This window comes from Podarcis liolepis (genome assembly GCF_965112155.1).
Source record: "Podarcis liolepis genome assembly, chromosome: 9".
Lineage (NCBI taxonomy): Eukaryota > Metazoa > Chordata > Lepidosauria > Squamata > Lacertidae > Podarcis > Podarcis liolepis.
In genome coordinates, this window is record NC_139564.1 from 18,840,134 (window position 1) to 18,867,081 (window position 26,948).

General features: G+C 44.6%; 1 protein-coding gene and 1 long non-coding RNA gene across 6 annotated transcripts in view; one reads left to right on the plus strand and one right to left on the minus strand.

Moving 5' to 3' along the window:
- The first annotated feature begins 1,148 nt into the window (after positions 1–1,148).
- PDLIM5 (PDZ and LIM domain 5) overlaps positions 1,149–26,948 on the plus strand; it is a 123,239-nt gene continuing 97,439 nt past the window's right edge. The window contains exons 1-2 of one of the 5 annotated variants that reach the window (XM_083458659.1): positions 1,149–1,459; positions 7,860–7,995. In XM_083458659.1, the coding sequence (XP_083314785.1) occupies positions 7,900–7,995 (96 nt within the window). In that variant the 5' untranslated portion in view covers positions 1,149–1,459; positions 7,860–7,899. Of the gene's footprint in view, positions 1,460–4,470; positions 4,520–7,859; positions 7,996–26,948 lie in introns of those variants that run through there. The other 4 variants (XM_083458661.1, XM_083458662.1, XM_083458663.1 and 1 more) reach the window with 4 other exon arrangements.
- Positions 1,319–6,404, minus strand: LOC310686054. Its single transcript, XR_014515685.1, has 3 exons — positions 5,948–6,404; positions 2,722–5,745; positions 1,319–1,689 (listed from the first exon to the last, which is right to left on the minus strand). It is a non-coding gene; the product is annotated as an uncharacterized lncRNA (long non-coding RNA).

Consider the following 26,948-nt stretch of genomic DNA (forward strand, 5'->3'; position numbering starts at 1 on the left):
ATTTTCTTATCCATTGAATTCAAAGCCTACCATCTCTGTTGAATTCTGTTGATTTTAGTGGGGGTATAACAGAATCAAAGACTTAACTATTAAGGTCCTCTCCAACTCTTTATCTAGTCCAAGCCCCTACAATGCAGAGCTCTCAACTTGATCATACCAAGGAAGAAGAGTCCACTACTTCTCATGCACTTATTTTCCACAGTCAGGCAGCTGTTGCCACCATAAAGTTCTTCTAGATATTTAGTCAGAATCTGTTTTTTTTGCAAGTTGAATCCATTGGCATGGGTCCTACTCTCTGAAGCAGGAAAACAAGCTTGCTCCATCCTTCACAAAGACAGCCCTTTAGATATTTGAAAAGGGCTATCCTATCTCCTCTTGGTCTCCTCTTTACCAGGCCAAACACACTGAATTCTCTCTTTTTGCTTGGTTTCCACACCCTTGATCATTTCAGTCACCCTCCTCTGCACACGTTCCACCTTGTCAATATCCTTCTGGACATAGTATTCCAGGTGTGTTCTGACCAAGGCAGAACAAAGCAGGACTATTCCTTTCCTTGATGTGGAGAAGTGCCCTGTCCCACACTGCTTTTAATGGGTCTTGTTCCCTAATAAATTGCACCTAGACTTGCTATAGGCCGACCTGCTCTTATGTTTACTTGGGTGTGAGCTCCTCAAAATTCAACAGGATCTACCCGAATGGCCCATCGCATTCAGCCGCCTGAGGCAAAACAGGAAGGTGCTCACACCACACAGCCCATCCTGCTACCAGACACCCAGCCTTGCTTCCCAGGGCAGCTGTGGCTTCCAACAAGATGGCACAAGGTGGTTTTGTAGGGCTCTTGCAAGATCTCACTGGAACCCAAAAACCACCACAGCCGCTTGCAGGGCACCCCCTCAAGGCACACCCCGCATCGATTGCCCCATCCTGTGACTTTCTTCTTTTAGAAGTAATTATAGAATTACACCGCCTTAAGTATGTGCGCAACACCGGCTAATAATAGGGCCTGGGAGCGTTTCGTTTTAAGTGGACCGTGCTTAAAAGTTGTTATTTATTTAAGGGAGACCGTAGCCTTACGTATACTTTGCTAGCGTCAATTACTTCCGAAGAAACGTTAAAGAGAGAGAGGTAGATGAGTCTTGGCTGTTCAGCTAGTTCTGCTGGAGCTCGGCTTCCCTGCGCCGGGTCCCGGTCTCCCCGCCCCCCTCGGGGCGTCGCGCGTCTCTCGGCTTCCCTCCCCTCTCAGCTGGAGAGAGAGCTTCGCCGTCCCTCCTGAGCCGGGGAGGGGAGGAGCGACGCGAAAAGGGGCGGAAGTGCAAACAAGAGCCCGAGGAGAGCGAGCGAGCTTCGGCTTGCCGTCTGCTCTCACACGCTCGCGAGTTTGCTGGGAGCGCCTGCGCGTCGTCGGTGTGCTGCTGCTGCTGCTGCTGCCTGTGCGCCCTGAACTCCGCGCGCCTCGGAAGTGAGTGGAGGGGTTTTGTCTTTTGCGCGGGAGGGAGTGGAAAAAGCGGACTTTTGCCCGAGGGGCCACCGCGCCGCGCGAGGAGGAGGAGGAGGCTCCCTTGCAAAAAGGCAAAGGGGAGCGCGCGGGGAAGCCCTTCGTGTAGCCAAAGGAGGGCGGCGGCGGCGGCTGCAGGGTCTGCGGAAGAGGAGAGCGACGCCTTTGCCCAGGGCGTGGGGCGAGGCAAGGGGCTGCTCCTCTCAGTGGCGTAGCGTGGGGGGTGCCAGGGGTGCCGGCGGCACCGGGCGCAACATTTTGGGGGGCGCGTTTGGCCAGCCCCCCTCGAGGAAGCGGGAACCTCTCCAAGGCGCAGCGCGCCGTCGGTGGAGGAAAAGAGCCGCGCAGCAGCAGCAGCAGCAGCAGCAAAGCCGGGAGGAGGAGGAGGTTTTTTGCTCCTAGAAAGGAAGGGAAAATGCCTGTGCGTGTTACAGAGCGAATGCACTCATGCTTGCTTTACAGCCAGGAGGAGGGGGTGGAGCTGAGGAGGAGGGAGGGAAGGAGAGCCATGCCAGCAAAGCGGGCAGCAGCCGCTTACACGTGAGGAGGGACAGACGGGAGCCATAGCGAGCCGGAAAAAGCGCCGCGTAGCCAGCAACAGCTGCTGCAGCCTCAGCTAGCAAAGGTCCGTGCGCTCTCTAAACGGAGCAATGAGGCTGCAGAGGGACGGCAGGGCACAGGAGGGCTCTGAGCCACGAGCGCAGTGAAAACCAGTAAAAAAGTTTTTTAAAAGGCTGCTGGGGACAGGAGGGCACGGGATGAGGGAGAGGGGGAAATTACGATTCTCCCAGCGTCTCAGCTGATCCGCTGAGCAGGACTTGGGTTGCGTAAAGCAGCAAAGAGGGAGAGAAGGAGCAAAGCGGGAGAGGAAAGGAGCTGCTTACACTGCTGTAAGTGGCTGCTGTCCGGTTGGCTCCTTTAAAGCAACAGTGCTCCTTCCCTCCCCCCTCCCCCCTCAGCTCTCCGAAAAGCTCCTTCTCCACCCACCCCATGTGAGCTCCTTTCCCCCTTAGACCCCCCTCCTGCATTATTAGCCACATCCTTCTCCACCCACCCCACGCGTGTTCCTTGTCCCCTTAGCAGTGGCGTAGCGTGGGGGGTGCAGGGGGGGGGCGGCTGTACTGGGCGCAACATCTGGGGGTTAGGGTTAGGGGGTGCAAATCCACGGGTTAGGGGGCGCAAATTACTTGCCTTGCCCCGGGTGCTGACAACCCACGCTACGCCACTGGCTCCTCTTCCTCCCCGCGGCGCCGGCTCACTTGGAGCCGTGAGGGCGTGAGAGAAGCCCGCCGCGAAGGAGACCTGTGTCGGTAGCAAAGTGCGCGCAGAGGAAGGGAATGAAAGCAGGGAGGGAGAGTACAGCTCGAGTACCGAGAGGCAGCCCTTAAAGTCCGGAATATAAGACATTCAGAGATTTCTTATTTCTTATTCCTCTTTCCAGTTCCAGTACCCCGACTTTATCTTTTCAGAGAGGCGCACTCCTGTCGGCGGCACTGGGGTGAAGTCTCAAGAGTGCCTGTCTGTCTGCCTCTCCCCTCTCCTCCCTTTCAAATCACCCTTACTGTGATCGAGTAAACGGGAAGTGAGCAGCCAGCTATAATCTTGTTTGTTAGGTGCCTGCGCTGCCTCTCCTTGGGGTCCTTTCCCCAGCTTCACTTCCCCCTTAAGAAAGAAAAAGAAAAAGAAAATCACATTTCATCAGCAAGACTTTAGCTAGCCGTTCCTGCAGCCTGCTGACAAACCTGTAATCCGGACGTGGCAAAAGACAGCATGGAGGGTGAAAGCGTTTTAGGGAACACATTCAGGGCAGGGCAGGTTGAAGGGTGTGGGACTGTTTGATGGCTCTGTTTTTCTGGCCGTTGTCAGGGCTTTGGTAACTAGGCTGCAGCCAGATAGAAAAAGTAGAAGTCCCCTGTGTGTGTGCACATACATGCACACCCACATGGTATATGGTTAGTATGACTTGACTTTTAAGGGTAGGGCTTTTTGTTTTGCTGCCCTGTAGCTGCCATATTTTGTGGTATCCTTAAAAATATAATGCAGCGTAGCAACCTGTTCCTTGCTTATTTAACTATACAATCTTCAAGGGAACAGATGCCCATCTGAGACTTTAGGGGAGCAATGAGATGCAACTTAAACATTCCAATAATGTTGCGTTGGCAACATTAGCCAAGTGCGAGTCTTTAAATGTCAAAATGAGCATCTAAAGTCTCTTGAGGGGAAACTATTGCAGCTTCAATGAAACGTGGAGGTGAAACGGAGATAGCAGATGATGGCGCTAAGTGAGTCTTTAGTACGTGTGTTCTGCATACATTAAACCAGATAACTACCACCATTAATGCATTAATTTCCAGAATATGACAGCCTCAAGTATAGACATGCCGTGTATTAATTGCAGAAAGGGGCAGTCAGCATGTTCTATGAGTGGTTGCCAGTGCAGGTTAAAGCACATTGCTAACCTCTGACATTCTGTGCTTTGAACTCCTGCCTGTAGCAGTGGGTCTCAGGTTTGGTTTTGGGGCTGGCAGAGAAAGAGAAGGCTTTTTCGCAGTAGTAAGGCTCTCTCTTGAAGGAGGTGAGATACTAGTAGTCTTTCAATTTGACAGCCACTAGAAGGATGCTGGTTCAACTATGTACTTATGTATATGTATTTAGAATTTTGCCTTGACACAGTGTGTCCCCCACCCCTGCCTTGGGGAGACTTGTTGTGCAGTTTGAGAAACTTTAATATGAATTGTTGTGGTATGCTAAACCATATTTGGGCAATGTTGTCAATGCAACATTAAAAAAATGCTACTGGTTTTGTAGTTTTGCCACCCCACCCCCCACACCACAGCAGTAAATATTATTCAAGGAAATAAAAAGTATCCTTCATAACACTTCCCAAATCACTTGGGGTAAATGCAGTTCCACATAAATACTAAGTAACTTTAGTATCTTTCCATACCATGCTTTGGTTTCGTTTTACAGTCTGTGCTGCCTCTCAGCCTTTCCAAATCGATGGGAATGGATAACAGCTTCTACGTAAGGCTCAGTTACACTATTTTATCTCATGTGGTGCTGAAACACTTCGCTTGAACTTTGAACAGCAGCAACAAATCTACCATTTAAAAAAATGCCTTAGGCTTCATATGCAAATATTTCGCTTGCAAAATGTTGGCTTGTGTTATGTAACTTCTGCTAGCTACTACTCCGTGTGCTTTAAGAGTTAGGTAGAAGATTTCAAGGGCTGTTTTTTTTTTACTGCATTAACTTTAACACTTGCTGTAACTGTACAGTAGTGTTCATATGCACGTATTTCTAAATTCATAAAGTCTGAGAAACCCTTTTTAAAATGAAAAATGATATAATTATTTGTTTTAAGAATGTATTGTTTTATTGATTCCTTTTATGCAGTTTTAAAAGGAAGTTGCTTTGACTATTGGTCTATAACTTTTTTGGTTGTTTAATAACAATAACAATAAATTCAGAGAGCTGCAGATATTTCACAGCAAGAAAGCCAGAGATTAAGCATTCATAATTATTTACTATCCTAACCTGATATGTGCTAAGGTACCTGCATATGTGTGCAGACCCCAATTCCACGTTTTGCAGTATCATTTCGGCCTGAGCTTAGGGTAACAATTGAATAACCCTTGTGATTTGTAATTATTGTGTAACAATGCAATTCTTGTTGCATTGTATCATTTCAGCCTGAGCTTAGGGTAACAATTGAATAACCCTTGTGATTTGTAATTACTGTGTAACACTTAATGCAATTCTTTATTCTTTCATCTGTGCTCAGATGTTTCCTTTTGCTCACCTTAAGGCAGTGGAGATAGAACCCTTCCTTATCTTGGGGTGACACTAAACATTTAGCTTAATCCTCCATGGTTTGACTGAAAACAAAAGTGGCATTCAAGGCTTTGGAGAAGCTAGACAGCAGAGGTTCCATCTTGATGGCTTGAGGGCGGTTGCAGAGTAGGAGGAAATGGAACAGCCGCAACCTAGAATCCTTTATGTGCCATGTTTTCAGTTCCATTCTCTTGCGCCTGTGAAGCATTTTTCCTTCAGAAGAGAGAGACTGGGGCAACACCCAGGGCTGAGTTCTGAGGGGACTCGGCCATGGAATCTATTTTTGGAACTGGGCTGAGCAGGGTTCATGTATGGCATTTTTCAGTGTGTACACAAAGCATCTTGCATGTAAACCTAAACACCATATGTGTAACATAGGAAGCTTGCTAGGGGTACATTTTGCTAGCAAATTTGGACTTCTTCCTGTCTGTGTGTGTGTATAAAGGTAAAGGACCCCTGACAGTTAAGTCCAGTCACGAACGACTCTGGGGTTGCGGCACTCATCTCGCTTTACTGGCCGAGGGAGCTGACGTTTGTCCACAGTTTTTCCGGGTCATGTGGCCAGCATGACTAAGCCGCTTCTGGCAAACCAGAGCAGCGCACGGAAACACCGTTTACCTTCCCGCCAGAGCGGTACCTATTTATCTACTTACACTTTGACGTGCTTTCGAACTGCTAGGTTGGCAGGAGCTGGGACTGAACAACGGGAGCTCGCCCCGTTGCGGGGATTCGAATATGTATATGCAGTATCTAGCATCTAACCTTTAGCATAGGAGCAACACCTCTCCAGTCCCCACCCATGTTTAGAATGAAAGAGGAAGCTTTCTGAGCAAAGATGGCTCACTATTCTATCTGTAATTCTGTTGTTTCCCACCTTTCTATTGGTATTGGCAACACAGAATAAGAACAGAGCAGTAGAAGTGGAAAAAAGCACCTAGAAATAACACCTAGCACTTATTTAATTTTATTTATTTATTAAATTTGTATACTGCCCTTCATAGGTGGATCTTGGGGCAGTTCACATCATAAAAATACAAAATATAAACACAAAATATAATGTGAAAACAAGAAAAAATGAAACAATAACTCCCCCCCCCAAAAAAAAACACATTTAAAAGGATGTAGGCAGCGCATGAGCAAAATACTCAGGGGAGGGAAGCTCTCAAGAACATGGTGCGTCTCTATCTCCAGGTGTTGAGGGCTGTCTGTCGCCACCCAGAAGCTCAGCAGAGAGCGAGAGAAGGACAGCCCCCTTGAGATATTCTTTCTATTTGTGAATGTCTTACAAAGTAAGCTCCCATTCCCTCTCCACCCTGAATTCTTTGCATGTGCTGGAATATGGATGCGAGGGGTTTGTTCCTTTGGTCTGTGGCACATGGAAGGTTCAGGGAAGGGGAAGAGAAGGAGAGCTCTCCTTTGTGCTCATCTGCAAATAAAACTGACAGGAAAACATTCCTTGTTCACTAGTGGCTAGGCTACCTGGATAGGGATACTGCATTTGTGTAACCCTGTGCGATATATGCCTTCCTGCAAAAGGATTTCAAAAGTGCAGCACCATTCCAGGAAAGTCCCTCTTTCCAGCCTGGTGTAACGTAGACTACAAACTTGTGGGTTTCCAGAGCAAGGTCTCTGAAGACCTTGGTAGGGAAGTGGTGTTCCATAAGATACTAGTCGTAGGGCAGGCTTCCTCAAACTCAGCCCTCCAGATGTTTTGAGATTACAATTCCCATCATCCCTGACCACTGGCCCTGCTAGCTAGGGATCATGGGAGTTGTAGGCCAAAAACATTTGGAGGGCTGAGTTTGTGGAAGCCTGTCTTAGGGATTTTAGAGAGAATTGGTCGCTACTGCAACATTTCATGGTTCTCTGTGGCTGAGCAACCATCAGTTACGTGGTAGTTGCCAAACAGTCTCTTAAGAGAAGTTGAGTGAGAATTCATTGTGGTAATCCAAGCAGGATTGCAAATTCCCTGTCATGCAGGAAGTGGTGCAGCTGGACAACCAGCCAAAGCTAGCAAAAAGCACTCCTGGCACAGATGCAACCAGCATATGAGGAACACGAGGTGTACTTCCAAGCTGCAAGGTCTATTTTTAGGCTGATATTTGCCCTGTCCAAAACTGGCAAGTACTCATCTCCTTATTTTACAAACGTCAGTGTTTCTCTTACAAAGGTTCTAGTTAATTGGTTAGTCAGCTTTTGCAGGGTGATTTGCATCAGAACGTTTTCTGAGGCCCTGGAGTATGGTCTACTTTAGCAGGCTTGTTTTGCTTGTATTTAGTAAACAAAGCTAAAAGCTTTGAAACTTCCAAGCTCACCTAGTATTTGTTTGCAGTGTTGCATCCATTCATTGTTACTTTTGACCTTATGAAATAATGCCCCCCCCCCGAAAATTCACAGGCTGGGCTTTGGACGTTGGTGACTCTCCTCTTAAGAGACTTCAAAATGTTAATATCTGAAGGCCGTATTGCAATTGTTCTTTGTACGTGAGTTTCTTCAACTTTCCAAATAATCTTTTAAAACTTCCTTTCAGGCATTCATTCTCTGGAATTAGACCTTGACTTCCAGACGCCATGAACAACTACAGCGTTTCTTTGGTTGGTCCAGCCCCCTGGGGTTTCAGGCTTCAAGGTGGCAAAGACTTCAACATGCCTCTGACCATCTCCCGGGTGAGCCTATTTTGCCTTTTAAAAACCTTTTTATGTCAAAAGCTGCAGCAAATATGTGCCACTTGAAACTAGTGAAAAGGAATATTTGGTAACATTATGTGCCTGCTGAATGAAGAGGCATTCAATTCATTTGGGTGCAATTGGGCATTCATCTTGTTTTTAAGAGAAGTAGCAGTGTCCCATCTTGGAAGTGGTGGTAATGGCCTTCAAAAGTTTATTATCTGACATAGTCACTAATTAAAAGAGTATTTCCTGTCCTTTTGTGTTTGTATCAAAATTAGTATTTTGCTCATGTTCTTGCTTTTTATCAGTTGTGCATCTGAGTTAAGAGAATACACTTGAATGTGTTAATTGTGATAGACATTCTGGTTATAAAATGGCAAAAAGCAACAGCCAGAACCTGATTCACTTTCCCTTCATTTAGTGTAAGTGAGATGTGGAGAGACAGTGCCGTGGGACTTAATTTAGGACTGGGACTTTGTTAAAATGCCCAGGTCTTCTCATATCCATACTTTGGTAGGTAAAGGTAAAGGTAAACGTATGGACTTAACCTTGGATGGTTAAGTCCAGTCAAAGGTGACTATGGGGTTGTGGCGCTCATCTCACTTCAGGCTCAGGGAGCCAGCGTTTGTCCACAGACAGCTTTCCAGGTCATGTGGCCAGCATGACTAAACCACTTCTGGTGCAACAGAACACTGTGACGGAAGCCAGAGCACATGGAAATGCCGTTTATCTTCCCGCCGCAGCGGTACCTATTTATCTACTTGCACTGGTGTGCTTTCAAACTGTTAGGTTGGCAGAATCTAGGAACAGAGCAAAGGGAGCTCACCCCATCATGCAGACTTTCTGATTGGCAAGCCCAAGAGGCTCAGTGGTTTAGACCACAGCACCACCAGCGTCCCCCCATCCTTTGGTAAAAGTAGTCAACTGACTAGGAAAATGCTGTTGAATAATGTATATGTGCCCTGTGAAAGGGCAATCCTATGACTTCTTACCCAGAAAATAGTTTCCTGTTAACTATTCCAGACTAGAATACTTACTACTTTCTTTTGCAAAGGTAGCTCAAATTATTTCATTTAAAAATATTTAAAAGGGCCCTTTTAAATAGTGATGGTAGACAGAAATGTTTCCTGACATCATAAGATCAGAGAGAACAGGTGGATAGCACAGTCCAGTCTTCAATGTTTTTTAACCCTGGACCTTCCTATAACCCAAGCATGCATTTGGGAACCCATGATGGTAATGTTTGTGGTAAGTCCTCATCCACCAGTTGAAAGCCAGTGGCATAGACAATGGGAAAACAAAGGAAATGGGTAATATAGCAGAAAGGAAATTCAAAGCAAGCAGTTTAAGATAACACATTAGGGGAGTCAACACTTGGAAAAATGTGTTCTCCAAAGCTGATTATGCTGAGGAGTTCTAAGCTGTCATGGAGCCTCTAGGTTGGCTCTATTTTGCAAGTTGTTCCTTTAAACTAGAAAAAGGTGTATTACCTTACTCTTCATGCCATTCAGGGGTCCTTAAAGTATGCTAGGGTAAATAAAGGGACTCTTCCATCTTCTTCCTTAAAAGACCACATTTTTAAAATGGTCCGGCTAACACATTAATTCCCAATACATAACCCACTAGCATCTTGTAACAGCAGTGCTGCCTCGGGCTCCTTTGGGAGGAAGGGTGGGATATAAATTTAATAATGCAAGTCTCCTGAAAGCAAATGCAATTTATGCATCATGTTTATGTGTGTGTGACAGGTCCCCAGTGGATTGCATCCATATTAATAAGTCTGAACTAGGACTACAAATACATTATAGACACACACACTCCAAATCTAGATTGGAGTTAATGTTCAGTGTGTGTTCTTTTGTACGGCATGTTGGAATTAACACACTTCATTCTGGTATGCTGATCAATTGCTCCTCTGATAGTATAATGGAACTGTGTTGTGTTATGGGTACATCAGAACAGGGTGTACAACACAACACTCTTCTCTTCCCAGTAAAGCCAGAAGTGCTAGCTAATTAAATGTTGATAAAGAAATGCGCGAACAAAGGAGCAGAGCTGTTTATGTGCCCTTTACCAAGGTCCTGCTGTCTTGTTGTGACCTTCTTGGGTTTGGGGGAAGTCATGCGTGCAATTCATTCTGTACTGCGAGAGCAAGTTATTTTTATGGCTTTGTATTGGGAGTTGGCATCCCCATACTGCTGCGTACAAAGGGAAGCTTAAAAATACTTTTCAACAGCACTTTGAAACGGTGACTAAATAGAAATTAGTTCCTAATGGATTTTATTATTAGCAAGAGCGTCCATAAAAGCAAATGTCATATTCAGTAAAGCACCAAGAGTTTCCTTCATAAAAACTGCTGCACTCACAGCTTCAGTAGACTTGGTAGCTGCCTGTTTGAAATGGAAAAAATGATTTCAGCTTTCAAATGCCCGGTGAAGTAAGCGCAAGCAAATGGAGAAGGCTTTGATCTGAGCTAATTGCAAGCTACGAAACTTTAAACAATTTGCCATTTTTACCTTCACGGTTGCCATAGCAAGCCTGCTATTTTCAACCCGGTTTATGGTTCTGGAAACTGGATTATAGGGAAGACCCATGGAATCAGATTTAATTTAGGGCAGCTTTTCCAAACCTGGTGCTCTCCAGATGTGACAGGCTATAATGACCATCATACCTGGCCATTGGTGTGCTGGCAGGGGCTGGTGGGAGATGCAGCCCCAAACATGTGGAGGGCACCATATTGGGGAAAGCTCATTTAGTGACTAACTTCCTAGAATGGAAGCAGTAAAGTAAAGGTAGTCAGCAAGGAAGAGAGAGAGAATTGGAAAACATTTAATGGGAGTAAAAAGTGCAAGGGAACAAAATTGTTAATGGAATTAAAGGGTGTTTCAGGAGTACCATTACATTAAATCAGCTTATGTATAATGTCTCTTTAGATTAGGCATTTATTTATTTGGAGTATTTATGCTCACCTACTAAATGAAGTTGTCTAGGTGGCTTATGATATATAGCTTAAGATACAGTAACATAAACAAGAATTACTAGAGAAGTAACAGAAAGTCACCCCCCCCCGAGCCCTCAGTTGTTCCAGTTGTCATTCTGCTTCTGAATCTCTGGAGCAGATCTTGGAGGAAATGATCCAGACTCGGAAATGACAGCTGAAGTAGCCAGATGCTGGTCCCCTGCAGAGCAACCTCCTCAGATGTGCTGCTGCTGTTTTGCCTTGCAGTTCCTGGCTCTGTAGGCAGATGCAAAACAGGAAGCTGCTTTATACTGAGTTAGAACATCAGTCCATCTAGCTCAGCATTGCCTGTACAGTGGTACCTCGGGTTAAGAACTTAATTCGTTCCGGAGGTCCGTTCTTAACCTGAAACTGTTCTTAACCTGAAGCACCACTTTAGCTAATGGAGCCTCCTGCTGCCGCCATGCCACTACTGTGCTATTTCTGTTCTCATCCTGAAGCAAAGTTCTTAACCCGAGGTACTACCGTATTTTTCGTCCTATAGGGTGCACCGGCCCATAGGACGCACCTCGTTTTTTTTGGGGGGGGGAATGAATAAAAAAAACTTATTTCCCCCCCCCAACCGCGGCTGCCGCCCCAAGCCTTGTGCACACCTGCCCGAAGCACGGGGCGCCCTCTGGAGGGCGCTCCGTGCTTCGGGCTGCAGGCTGATGCCCGCAAGCCTTGTGAGCCCGCAGCAACTCCTGCCGCGGAAGCAGATAGCTTCCTGAAGCCTGGAGAGCGAGAGGGGTCGGTGCGCACCGATGCCTCTCGCTCTCCAGGCTTCAGCGAAAGCCTGCATTCGCCCCATAGGATGCACACAGATTTCCCCATCATTTTTGGAGGGGGAAAAGCGTGTCCTATGGGGCGAAAAATACGGTATTTCTGGGTTAGCAGAGTCTGTAACCTGAAGCGTCTGTAACCTGAAGCGTATGTAACCCAAGGTGCCACTGTACTGACTGACAACAGCTCTCCAGGGCTTCAGGCAGGGGGCCTCTCCCAGTCCTCCCTGGCATTGCTAGGGGTTGAATATGGAGCATGGAAGCCCTACCACTGAGACAGATACAGTACTAGCTTCTGATCCTGTTCCATCTGCCATTCTCAAGACTGTGGAGGAGGTGCAAATGGGCATTAGGCAGTTTTGCTCCTAAGCTGAAAAGCAAGCTCAAGAACCTTAGCCAGTAGATGTAGTTTTAAAAGACTATTGAGTACTTCCAGTATAGTATTGTGTTCATTGTTTCGCAGCACTTTTTGTTGAGTAACAGGATGAATTTTACGCTTGAGGCGTATGTATCTCCAAGGAGGCCTCTGAATCCCCCTTCTTTTGCTTGATTTTCAGGGGGCATATGTGGGTATCCTCCCTATTATAATTAGTTGAGCATTCCTTGTCTCCAAGGGGAGCTGGTTCCTCTGTGAGTCTAGTGAACATACGTTCATGCACCTCAGTTGCTGGACTGGGATCGAATTATACCACAATAGGAAAAGCAAACATTTTTTCTTGCTCAGCTTCATTCTTAAGTAGGTTGCAAATCTGGACTGTTTAAAATAAGAAGCTTTCAGTTAAATGTCAAACGAAGGTAAGTCATATAGGTTTAAGATGCCTTTCATATCAACTGAAATGCTTGAAAGAAGCGTGACACAGATTTCTGGATCTGTTGTGCACACCTCTCTCCTCACTCCAATAGACTTAAATACTTATGTCCTCTTATGAAATACGTGTAGCAGTAAACTTTATAGAGTTTGTTTGCTAGGAGTGACCGTCTATAAGCACAACCTAGTGGACAGAAAGCTTAATTTCACACCTGTAACAAAACAAATCGAACAAACGAGTGGAAAGTTGCAGATGCATATGTTTACATAATATATTTGTATGTTTTGACCCCACTTCTCTCTCTCTGTCCTCCACTCTTCACACACAAACATGGTAGGTTTAGCCACTCAGTAGTTGTATATGTGCTCTCCGTAGTTCATTCATATCTGCTGAACGTTCCACTTGTCCAGATATAGGAACACTCAACTGGATGATGCTGTTAACCATGTTAACCCGATGGAGAGGGAGAGAATAGTAGGGTGAGTGGCTTGTGGCTGCAGAGGAGATGGAAGGAAGGGAGGGAGGGAAAAGCTGCAGTGGGAGCTGGGAAAAGGCAGAGAAGCCTGATCACTTCTTAGATATTCATATTTGCTGTTCTAAAAAGAAAATCCAAGCCAAGCAAGGCTTGAACATTTAGGTAGGTGGTGACTCCAAGCATGTGTTCTGCAAGTATTGGCTGTGCTACTGTGGGAAACCTGGAAATAGTGTACACTGGAGCTTGTTTGTATTGGGACCAGAGATAGGTTGGGCACATAGCAGCTCAAGAGATCATACTTCAGCTGAATAGTGGGTGGCACTACTCATTTGTCTTTGTATCAATAGAGGGTTCTCAATGGGAAAGCTTCTGAATGAACTTGCAACCTAATTTGCCCTGTGCAACCAGTTCCACACTAGTTTCAGGGGAAAATAAGACCTTTCCGGGCCAAAATGCTGGGGAACACATGAAATGGTGGTGAAACTTGGCATTCAGGGAAATAGGTGCCCAGTCTGTATTTTAAAGGGCAAAGAAACAGTTTTCATGTGCCCTTTACATTATACTGCTTGTTACTAGTTATCTACAATGCAAAATGTAGCATGAGAAACCATCCTAACTGAATCTGTTTCTACCTTATATTCATTTCAAAGAAAGAGCATTAACTGACAGGCAATAACAAAGAAGCAGATGGCTAGTTGCAAAACATCCAAAATGAGCCTTTGGGCAAGTTCCACACAAGTACATTCTGTTTAATGTAAACAAGGAAGAATTAGACTTTGTTTTTCTTATTTTCATACTAAACTCAGAGGGCTGGCTACTCCAGTCAGTGTCCCCACCATTTTGAAGAGCTATTTTTAGTTGAAACTGCTTTCTCATTATTCATTTGTCGATGGTTATCTTTAAGGGCATTGTGAGAAGAGACAGGGAGTTGAAAGGTTTGTTTGTTTTTCTTGGTTGAGTGCCAGGAGATAATATGGGTTCCTAACTTTTCTGAAAGGAGGGGAGAAAGCCTTCCATCCTACTATCCATATAAGGAAATGCATGACAGAAGATTATCTTTTGTTTGCTTAAAATAGTGGGAAAATTGGTATTTCCTTGACCAAATAAAATGTTTTTCATAGTTGGCTTCTGAACTTTAGGAATGCAGCAAAACCCTGTCAGTTTACGCCTTAAATGGATGCATGCAGTAAGGTCTAATTGTTTTGTCTTGTGTCTGAATATATCTTTAATTTTAAAACTTGCTTAATTTAGTTTACTGAGAGTGTCTATTCTGAGCAACAACCTAATTTTTTACTGCATCATATGATTGATGTATGATACCAATGTGCTTGTCTGCTAGGCAGGAGTGAAACTTTCCCCATCAGAGAAAATCTACATTCATCCATTGGATTCTGTTTGTACTTGTGCTCTATGTAAACCCTTACCACCTATTTATCTCTTTTTTATTGATTGATATTTTGTACTTTATTTAAAAGCATCAAGAGTCTGGCATACTTCTTTTTTTACCTACTTACTTAAGTGTCCACTTCACAAAATTGGCTCAGACTCAAGACATGACAACTTAGTCTGCAATAAACTTGTTAATCCTACAGGAGCCACAAGCAAGTCTCTTTGTGCTTGCTGCAATGGACTAACACAACCTCTCTGGAATTAGACACTTGATCAGGAGCTCCAAAAGTTCCCAGGTGCCTCGCTGCCAGGGCACTTGGTAGTATTGCCTTAGGAATATGAACCATTTTTTTTCAGTCTTTACTTGGCTGTTTTGTTGCTTTTCTTTGCATCCTTTAATGCTCTTAGAAAAACATGGTTGTGTCATACTTACTTTTATTCCTGTTTCCCTTGCACATTTGTTTTACTGTTGCATCATATTGGCTTGGCTCCCAAGTTAACTAAAGGAAATTAATTCATGGAAGGAAAGTTTCTCATCCCTTCCTTCCCCTTGCAATCACCTGCACCCTTTGCAAAAGTATTCATATGAATAATGGCCTGAATGATGTAGAATGGGACATGGTGGGTATTATGGACGTGGAGAATTATCCAAAAATTGGGGAACTTTCCTATGTGGACTTACTGAGTTATTTAACTTCTATTTGGGGATTCATGCCATTGTACTGATGTTGTGAAGATAATCCACAGGGAGCCTGGAATTATTTTGTCTTTTGCATTCTCTCCCCACCCCCAATCAGTCGAGTTGTTACAATCACTTCTTCAGGATCTCTTTAGTGACTCACCTTTAGTGTTATAGCCTTAGCTACTTTACATAATTTTGTCTTGTGTAGATCTTGCACCCAGCCCAGCTTTCTAGATGTTCAATGAATATGAATTTGAGCTCGGAAAGAGCCCATGACTTTTATTACATAACACTCTGTGCATGTTACGCTTAAGTGCTAAAGCAAACACTCTACATGCAACCCAAAATATCTTTTAACCATATGGTCTCTTGGCTTATATAGCTTCTTTGTTCTATGTCAGTAATAGATGGGGGTTGAGGGAATTGGTCTTTCCCATTTTCTATCATGTGCTTGGCAGCACTTCTGCAATATACACAATTCATTTGTGGCTCATGGTAGGTAGAGAAAAGGGGAGCACTTTGCCTTTCAAAATTAGTAGAATGTATATGGGTTACTCAGATATGCAAGATTAGTCTTTTGGGAACTGCTGCTCAAGGACATGATGGTCAAATGGTATTTTATGGGACAGTAAAATAGTGTTTTGTGTTTTTTCCTACTTGCATTCTAGTTAGCAAGCTGCAACACAGACATAACAAACTGCATAAGACAAGGAATTGATGTGAAATATTAAAGTTAACCAATACAATAAAAACAGTAACTAAGAGTCACCATTTATCAAACTGATTATTCCAATCATAGTAAGAAGTATTTATTACAAAGGGAAATTGAAATAAATGTAAGCAAGCTGATACATTATTATAGTATCCGTGATCCATCAGCACAGAAAATGAGAGCTTGTATGGTGCTGTGTTGTGCAATTCTGGGCCATCTACATAAGTTCAGTACAGTGGTACCTCGGGTTCCAGATGCTTCAGGTTACAGACGCTTCAGGTTACAGATTTCGCTAACACAGAAGTACCTCAGGTTAAGAATTTTGCTTCAGGATGAGAACAGAAGTTGTGTTCCAGCGGCACGGTGGCAACGGGAGACCCCATTAGCTAAAGTGGTACCTCAGGTTAAGAACAGTTTCAGGTTAAGAACGGACCTCCAGAACAAATTAAGTTCTTAACCAGAGGTACCACTGTATAGCAAAGTTTGGTCACAATCAACCTGTGCACCAAGTTAGGCCCTGCACAGATCCCAATTTGTCCTGGCAAGGCTGCGTCTCCTAAGCCAGTGTTTCCCAACCACTGTTCCGCGGCACACTAGTGTGCCGCGAGATGTTGCCTGGTGTGCCGCGGGAAAAATTAAAAAATTCGAAAGATTTTTTTTTAAAGTCAAATTTTCGATTGGGGCGCCGTCACTAGATGACCCCTGGGGTTCCCTCCCTCCCTCCCGCTCTGCGCCTCCCTCCTCCTCCGGGGAGGCCCTTCCTGGCTCTCGGCCAAGGCTTGGCGGCTGCCACTCACTCACTCGCTCGCCCATCCGTCCCTCCATCCCTGCACCCGGCCTCTCCCCCTCCGTCCCCGGCGCGGGGGCTGCCGGGATACGTAGTCCCCTCGCCCTTGGGCTCCGCGCCCGCGCGGGGTGCGCAAACTACGTTTCCCAGCGTGGCCTGGCGGGCCGGCCGTTTTGTTTGAAGCGCTCTTCTCCCGGCCATGGAATGAGCGCAGTGGCGGCGGCCGGGCGGGCAGGGGCTCTTCCGCGCAGACCCCGCGCAGCCTGCCTGCGCCCCCGCGGAGATCGGGCGGCAGGATGGAGCCCAGGGATCCCCGCGGAGGCGGAGCGGCGGAGGCGGAGGCTGCCCCCCAGGTAGGGCTGCGTCGGGGGGGGGTTATTTTTGCAATGCTGCATCCGCGCCGGAGGGGACGCATCGGACCGCGGGGAGACCCCTTGGCGGGCGTGCAAGGCAATGCATGCGTGCAGGCGTTGCATGGAGTGCAGTGCAATGCAATGGCAACGCGGCGCCCTGCATGCATGCATGCAACTTCCACCGGCGCTCCGGACTTGGCAGGTGAGGGGGGTCCCCAGTGGGCAGCAGAGAGAGCCGGGAGGGCGAAGGGGAGCCGGGGGGGGAGCAGCGCTGCTCCCCGAGCCGAGCCCGGGGGGAAACTTCGGCGTCGTTGCGCTGGGTGTTGGAAGCGGAGGCTGGCGGGGGCCCCTCACCTGCAAAACCTGGTCGCCTCTCATATATTTCGTGCATTGCATTCATCGCCCGCTTTCTCCTCCAAGGAGCTCCCGGGGGCGCGCGTGGTTCTCCCCGTGTTATCCTCGCAATAACAGCCCTGCGAGGTGGGTCAGGCGAGTGGCCCAAGGGAGCACCCAGGGATTGTCCTGGCCAGGTGGGGTGATTTGAACCCTGCTCTCTGCCCAGTCTTCGTCCTCATTTAGCCCCCACATGTGCATGACTGTGCATGACTGAGGTTTTCCCCCCTCGTCTTGGCTATGGTGTGAGTCTGTGCTGTTAATTAATGGGGTTCTGCCTTCAGAGAAGATGAGCCAGCCCTCAAGGAGGTGATTATGTAATTTGCTAGCAATTCATGTCCCTCCCGGCGTGACGCTGCGCGCTGACGTCACGGGGCTGTAATGGTGGTGTGCCTCGAGATTTTTTTCATGAAACAAGGTTGCCTTTGCCCAAAAAAGGTTGGGAAACACTGTCCTAAGCCATGCCCTCTCGCCCCCTCCTGGCAGGTAGAGATGTGGCTGTGAGAGAACAAAAGGAAGCTTAAAAGTGTGCTTCCAATTGTTTGTTAGCAAGCAAGTCTTGCTGTCTTCAATGATTAGGAACTCTGCAGGGCCCTGTTGTCACCACTGATGGACATTGGCAGCAAACCTTGCTTGCCAAAGAACAATTTGAGGCGCTCCCCATCCCTATTCTAGCAACCAAAATTGGAGCAAGACCGCAGCAGCTGTATGTATCTTAATTGTGCCCTTCCATGTCCTTGGTAGATTAGGTCATGTTGTTAAACCATTGGTATGGTAATTCTCTTTGCTGCCTTTGGGTTGATGTTACTTCTGGGACTGAGTTCCAGCAGTCATGAAGTGTTGCAAGCTTGACATTGTACCAGACAACTCTGGATTTAAAATTAGGAACAGGCCACTGTTCCTTTGGTCTCTGCTTCCCTCTCTTGTGGATGACAAGGCAATTTGTAGAATCATATGGTGCTGCCATCATCCTACCTCAACTTAGCCCATGTGGTAGAGTGTTCTTATTGCTGTTTGCTAATAGAAGTAGCATCTTACTGAACCAAGGCTGAACCAAGATGCATGATTGTCCTCCATATGACTGCGTTAAACAGCAATAAAACATGTGAACCAGAATCACTGTAACAGAGCATGTTGGGTATAACCATCACTGGTTTTATGCAATCCAGAAATTTTCCCTCTGTCTCCTCTGACATTCCAACAGATTTGGGGGCACATATCTTGAACTGCACACTTATTCCTACTTCCTTTGTTATTTGTGGAATCCTGGCTATTGTCATTGATCTTTTGGTTAACACAGTACAGATACTTCTGTGGCTGCAGCATACACGATAGACCTTTCAGACTTTTGGAGAAGATCGTGGGCTATAAGCTAAGCCAGTGAGGGTTGTGGTAATCATTTCCAGCTTTGTCAATGTGGTGCAGAAACTCCAAGTGACCTTCACGATCTTTCCCCTTTGTGGTATGTCTGTGTTTCCCAGTGTTGTTAAGTGACATTCTGGTGCCTAAGCAGATGACACATTTCCTTTTTTGGTATTTTGTAAAACAGCTTCTCAGATGAACTTCAGGAAGAAATAGTAGTGGTTTGCATTTTTGTATTGTGGGTGCAGAAGTTGAAGGAACGGGTGTGTTTAAAGAAGAATTGAGTATTGGGACTTTGAATAAAACTATGCTGCCTGAGTGTGGATCACATATCACCTTATGCTTCTGTCATAGAAATATACTACACCAAGGAAACTGAGTGGTTTCTAGGAGGTGTACTTACTACTGTGTTGGTGCAAAGTTGCCAGTTGTGAAATTGCAGTAAAGTTGCCTGCAGGTAGACTGGCCCAAATTGGGGAGTGGAATCTTTCTAAATTTAATTGTACATTATATAGTGAACTGAGCTCTTTCAAAGAAGTTCTCAGAACCAAACTTTGCAACACTTCTTTAAAAAGTGGAGTAAGATCCTCTTCCAGTGCCTCTGGCCTTTTGGACTGTCCCAGTTTCCTCATAGAAGATTCCCCCCTCCAGATTGAACTTTTAAATCAAATGCTGATCATGGCAGGATTAAGTGTCATGAACTTGTTTTGATACTTGACCTGGGTGAGACTGCTGCCTTAAGTACTTAATGAATAGCCTAGGTCAGCTCCATAACTCTGCAGAATTAAGTTGCTGTCTGTCACTGACATGGCACCAAACATTCTGTTATCGTTTAAAGCCTTTGTCTGGCAATATTTTGTTCTAGAATTGAATTAGCTCATGTGAATCCATGTTTGCTGGTGAGTTTAGTTATATATGAAATATACTAAGGTGATTTATATTGGTAATCATTAGTATATGTATACTCATGATATTTTTTCAAGCACACATATACAGTGTTAGAAACTAAGACATGTAGTCTAGGTGCCAAATGGCTCCTTAAACCAAGGTTACAGTCACCAAAATGGAATGTTTAGTTGCCATTTTGGGACAAGACGGCTGCAAAGTCTTATTTTTCAAAACAATGGGCTGACTGTGATTGATTCTCATTTAAACATCTGGCTATTTCAGATGACAACTTTAAGCTAGGTTAAGATCTTTGAGAACTTAAAGAAGAAAAGTCACTTTTCCCAGGGACAGTCCACATATATATTGGCCTATTCTGACCTCTTTCTCTTAATGGCAATTGCTCCTGCTCAGGCTGCACAGAAATAGCATTATGGTTCCAGAAATTCATTCCGATTGTGCAGATAAAATATAACTGATAGAATTCTACAGGATGGGGTATTAGTGTGTACAAACAGTCCAGATCTGATAATTACCAGGCATGTACCTCCAGAAGGTGGAAATGTCAGGCACCATCTTGGCACCCAGGCGTCTTCACTTGGTCGAAAGTGGTCAAAAGCCAGGTTCAGAATGCACCTTGCTAATTTTGAACACTGCACATATGGTCTTGTTAGACTTTCTTAACGGATGTTAAGTATTGAGAAGTGACTTTTCACACAGCTGCCCTATGTGACCTTAGCACCCTGACTTCCACTCTCAATGATATTCTCCAATTATAGCACTGAAGACTCTTGATATTTAAGGACAGATTGAGGTGCTAGTAGTGCTATAGTGTATCACAAAGCTGCATCCTTTTTGGAGAGTTCTTCAAAGCTGTAGTGCTCAGCTGCTGAATACAGTACTTTCATATATGAAGTAACTAGCTCATCTGCAGATAAGGGCTCTACAGTCCTTCTATGAACTTCTATGAACAATAGAGATGTTGGTAGTGGGAGAAGACTGTAACGTCCATTCACTCCTTGTGGACTTCCCAGAGGCATCAGTTGTCCACTGTCTGAGGAAGGATGCCAGACTGAATGAACCACTGGTGAAAATGTGACTAAATGGCCTGTCATAGAGCAAGCTTTCAATTTGGAGTGCTGCCTTGTTGGCTCAGCTTGCAGTGTGAATCATGAATCAAGCAGACACCAGTCTGAAGTTGGTCTGAAGATTGAACCAATGCACACAGGAAACATTGATGGCTACAGAGAAATAGGAGCCATGTAATAAACTGTATTGGTGCAAGACTAGAGCCTACACTGCTGCCATGGCACTCTACTTGGGGACAGCATGGAAACTTCATTTGGTTCTGAATATGATGGCTAGACTTTTGTGTGGGGGTTGGAAAGGCAGGTCATATCATGCCAGTTATGTTTCAACTTCATTGGTTTCCAATTTGTTTCTGGGCTCAGTCTAAGGCTCAGGGATCCAGGGGTGGGGCACATGCCAATGGGTGAGCAGGTCAAGAGGCAACAAGGGGAGCAACAGATGTGACTCCTGCCTTTTGTACAATAGACTGCATTCCAGTCATGCCTAGTCATAGGTTTCTACACTTCCACCTGTGTCTCTATCCAGGCAAGCAAGAGACATTAGCATAATTCTAGGACACTTTCCAGCCAGGCAAAAGCACTCAAGGGCATGAGCAGAGCCAGTTAGGCATGTGGCCTGGGGAAAGTCCCAAGGGCCAGGGAGACTTGGACCACCACTTTCAACCCTTGGGCTCATGGATCCCTACCTCTGATCTAAAGAACCACCTGAGGAATTGCCTCTTTGCCATAAGAGGCTGATTGAGATTTGCAATTCAGTTTCTGAAGCATTCCTCATTGTCCCTTTGCCAGTGAAAATACAGCTGTTGGGAAGCAAAGACAGGGTCTTCTTAGCATATGGAAAAGCGATTGTGTTAAGGTGGACATTTTTTTTTTAGTCGAGCTTTTTTATGTTATTGGTCTGCTGCTGATGGCGTGGTTTTTATGATGCTGTTTTACTGTCATTTTTATTGTCTTTTATATATTTATATATATATCATAAGCCTTTGTGAATTGGATTTTGTTGCATGTAAATTCAAGATATAATGTCCAAATAAATAAAAATCGAAGTCAAGGTTAGTTTTACAGTTTATCCAACACTGGGAATACTTTGAGCTAAAATCAAGCTAAAAATTCTTACTTCATAATTTTCAACATATTTGCTTTCCCCCCAGCTTTTGGTGGCTAATGGAGAATTGCCTTAGTTTTCACTTGTTCAAACAGCAATGTCATGTTAATGGTAGCTGCCAATCTGATAAGATGGTGGTTAGCATCTTGCTGAAAATAAAATGCTTTCTGAGGCAGCTGATTTGTGTGCATATAGAGAAAGCCACACTCAAAATAGTTGAATGTGGTAGATTTTGATCTTGTAAACAAACAAACAAACAAACAAACAAAGCAAGCTAAACTTCCGTCTATTAATTGTTTTCACTTTTCCATAACTATAGCACAGAAGAAGTTGCCAGCCTTTTTGGACCAGAAGGCACAGCTTAGATTTTGAGAGAGTTCTGGTGGTACCTATCACAAAATAATTGCTCCGTGCACGTGCACCAAAACACAAAAATAAGAGACAGCCACCACGACAACCTTATGGGAAGTCAGCTATGTCCTGCTTGTGGAGATCACACAATACTCATACCTTCCTCTCTCTTGCACACAAACACTCTGATGCTGTTGTTAACCAATAGCAGCAGGGAACATTCCTCAGTTCCAGGGAAAATATACAAGGTAGCCACACGGCACTCACTTTCATTTCACAGAAATTGCTTTAAAAGTACCTGCACATTTTGACTCATAACTTTCTTTCCAGGAGGACTAGAGACTTACTTAAAACAACAACAACAACAACAACAACAACAACAACAACAACAACTCAGAGTCTAGGGCAGCTTCCCAGGGCCATCAGTAAAAGCCTTTGCCCACGAGTGCTGAGTTGGCAAGCCCTGATATAGAAGTTGAGGAGAAAGCATAAATACGACAAGTGGGGCTTTGAGTGTTCTTTGTATCTGCAACTTTGACTCACTTTTAGACAAACTCCTCTCCTTTCACAGTCATTGCAGCTAAAGTCTCATGCACCAAGATATACAGTGTCCAATGAAACAATTTTGCTGCTAGCTTGCACAGAGCTTGGTTTCAAATATCCATCAGGGTTCAGCTTCTTCAGTCTGTGTGAAATTCTAGTGTACAGCTGGAAGGCTATGAGCACTATTTCCTAACTTCTTTCTTTTTTGTCATCCTTAACGAATACCTTCCATTGTGCCAGAAAGTAGATGCTGTATGCAACAATTAGTGCAGCTGAAAGTGTTGCGTCAATTCCACCACCCACCCTGGATATTTATTTGTTGTATGCTGGGTCATATGTAATTTTATCTTTGAATGCAGTAACACAATATCACAACATGGAAAGTGTGCATTTTACTAGCATGCCTAACTTCTCCAGCAGTAAAATGTGTGAAATAACTTTGAGCGAACAAATTAAAATGGAGGTCTGCCCAAATCTTTAGGAGTGTGAAGGTACTGGGATATTGGTTTCCTTGTGCTTCAATAATGATTTTTTAAATTTTATTAAAAAAATAGAGTTTTACTTATTTATGTAGCTATTGGAAAGTTTTGGTGACACATCATCAGGATATGTTTTACCACGTTAAGGTAAAGGTAAAGGGATCCCTGACCATTAGGTCCAGTTGTGGCCGACTCTGGGGTTGTGGTGCTCATTTCGCTTTATTGGCCGAGGGAGCCGGCGTACAGCTTCTGAGTCATATGGCCAGCATGACTAAGCCACTTCTGGTCAACCAGAGCAGCACACAGAAACACTGTTTACCTTCCCACCGGAGCAGTACCTATTTATCTACTTGCACTTTGACGTGCTTTCGAACTGCTAGGTTGGCAGGAGCAGGGACTGAGCAACGGGAGCTCACCCCGTCGCGGGGTAAGTGGTGCTATGCAGCCCTTGCTCCAGAACTGCTAGTTAGCAATTATCCAACTGCATGTGTACGAAAAGCTATAAAGTGTTGTGTGTTTCTCATGCCTTTTATTGTCTTTTCTTTTTAATAGCCTGGGAAAAAACTCCTAACATTTCCTGGATTTTTAAAAGCACTTTCTCCCCCCTTAGCTTCCCCAATGTGTCTCTTACTGCAGCGTATCCTGTACGTTTATGCCCATATGCCAAACCAATGACATGCTCCACATCATTTTACTGCAATAATCCATCCAGATGCTAACTAACTCCAGGCCATTCCCATGAAACCTCCCACTGCAAACCGAGATTGCTTTTCCATTTTGGTTATGCACATCAGACATCGAAAGGCATCAGACATCAAAAGCATCAATCATTAAGTCCTTTCTTTCTCTCTCTCTCTCCCCCCCCCCCAGCTTTCTGTAAACAGTGCTTGATTTACCTTTCAGAGTAAAATTGTTGGCCATGAATTGCCCAGGCTTTACTGGAATAAAATAAATGTCCATTTTAGAAAAAGGTAAATCTAAAGCTGCCTAATGCTGGCTTCTTGGTTGATGGCAACTAATTGCTACTTTGCCATCCCTGAAGAGGAAAGGTCTTATCCAAACACCAGTGATGTGTGTGCACAGAAACAAGCATTTATATGTAGGTCATCAGTAATCGCAATGTATCAGAATGCTGAGTAGTGGTGGAGAGGGCATCTGGGAGCACTGTTTCAGCTGGCCCTGGATGCAGGGAGACCATGCTGGCCCTGGTATTTGGGTGTGTAGTCATATGCCTTGACCACACCCCCTACAGGCTTCTTTGGTGTTCTTCTTGCACCTGCTTGGCCTGCGCTCTGTTCCAGTATAGAATCACTTTGGGGCTGAGTAGGAATTGTTTGCCAACATGCAGATTGGTCAAGGAGGTTTGTCTAGTCTGCTCTTTACTAAATCTGAGAGTGTTGAGGGGGCGGTGTTGTTAAATAATATGGATGCATGGTTAAGTTGGTCACGTTGTTGGCAGGGCAGATACAGGAAAGATTAAGGTTAGATAACAGGTGACCTTCCTTAGGTACTTTTGAAGATGAAGGGCTTTTCCGGAAACTAGGCAGCTACCTGGTTTGTGGAGCCCTTAGCCTGGAAATGGAACACTACAGCTACCCAGAGTTGTGGGACAGAAAGGCCTCAGTAGTCAGCATCAAGTGGAGCCCAGGGCTATTCCCTGTCATGCCCCTTGAAATGGGTAGGTTTCTGCCCACCCAAGATTGAAGTTAAGTTAGGTTCCCACTCTTCTCATTTCTCCTATAGGTACTGTAAATAAAATGTTCCGCCCATTACTTGTTTCTTACCTCTTTATTCCTGGGTCTGGTCACACACAGATTAATTTAGCTTCAGCAAGGCTACTGCATCCTGTGCCTTCGAACCCACAGCATTGACACCTTAACAATTATTTTAAAAAGAGTTAAACATTTGCTTTAATTGTAAACGCTTCTCATGCAGTTTTCTTTGGGGTAGCTCTAACCTGCAAAAATGTGTCTTACTGCATAGTGAAATTGTGCTAATTGTGGAGCGAAATGTGTGATGGACTTCATGCCACAATTTTCTTTGATGCAGTAGCTTCCAAATTTTTAAACGAGCAAAGTATATGCATTGAAAATTCAGAGTAAAGTGCTGTTATGTATGTTTCAATTCTACAAATTAATGTCTGGTTTGTGCAACAGTCTACACTGGAACACCATGTCCCCAGATTCCAGGAGTGTGCTTTTATGATGTATATGACCTCTGATCTATATCACTTTGAAATCTTGGTTTCAAAGTTTGCTTAGGAGTGCTGTAATCAGTAGTGGATGCTGAATGTGCTACTTGTTTGTGCCTGTTTTTTCCTAGCACTTACTACACACTGGTTCATCAAGCAAACACTATTTAAAATTTGTCTTAAAGACTTAAAATCAGAGTATAATATTCCGTTTTTAGATACTGTGTTTTAATATATAACTGAAAAGCGCTTCTGCATATGATGTGTTGGAAGTGGGCATAACATTAAAATATTCTTTAAAGTATATTAACTTTAAATTTTTGTCTTTCTTCCAGGCATCTGTTGTGTGTTTCAGTTCCTTGTAATCTTATTTGCACATCTGGACATAAGCAGAAATTTTTACTGAAAGCACGATCCAGGACCTTTGGAAAAAAATAAGGAATATATTTTTTTTTAATCTGTAGGGTCAGTTCTCTCACTTGGGATTAGAGATGAATCTAAAGGTCCATTATGTAGCTGAACTGAAACTACATTATGTAGCTGAACTGAAACTTAATATGCAGGGTAGTGTGTAAAAGTGAGGTGCCAGTATAGGCTCCTCGGAGCATTAATGTTGAGCCTTTCTTGTAAGTTACTACTGACAGTAGAGTTCACGGCTTTGCAGAATCTTCTCCTGTGCTTTCTTTTGCATGCAAAGACCAAAAACAACTCTACTGACCAGTATGGTTAAGCTTCCATTTTTCTTTTTAATTGGCCAAACCATTATGGAAAAAGCAAGGTTTAAGGTAAACTCTGCAGGCCCTCTGTTTTGTATTCTGAGGACATTAGCTACAGAGTTAAGGTATATGCTTGATTTCCCACCTCCTTGGTTCAGTGACGTAGCAGTGTTAGTCTGTTATAGCAAAGAGAAACCACAAAGTCTTAAATCATAACATACTGCTAGGTGTACCAAAGCCCCGGAGTGCACCTGACATGGATTGGGTAAGCACCCTGAAGCGTACATCCTAGATGCACACATTTGTTTTTCAACATCTGAGCTATCTGTATCCACTAATCTTTTCCAAAGATTGTCCCTTTAACTTGCTTTAGTAGCATTGCCCCTTTAACTTGCTTTAACTTGCTTTAGTAGCATACATCCTAGATGCACACATTTGTTTTTCAACATCTGAGCTATCTGTATCCACTAATCTTTTCCAAAGATTGTCCCTTTAACTTGCTTTAGTAGATCTTCCATCCCATGGCCTTCAACAAGGTGGCAGGAAGCAACGTAGAGTAATGTGTACCCATTCTGTTCTTTAAGGCTCTCAAGAGACAGCCTTAATGAATATGTGTCCTACTTGACCCCATTGTGGACCAGGTTCAGCAAATAAGGTGTTGCAGAAATATTTATGCTAATGTTGTTCAGAAAGGTGGCTCCCAAGTTATGCAGGAAAGCCAGGAAGGAATCTGCACGTCTCCTAGTTAATGGCTGTACCATCGTAGGTAGACTTGTAGATTAGCTTGTAGATCAGCCTCTTATCACCCTGGGGCTCTCGGGATGTGCTGAACGATACCATGGCCATATTT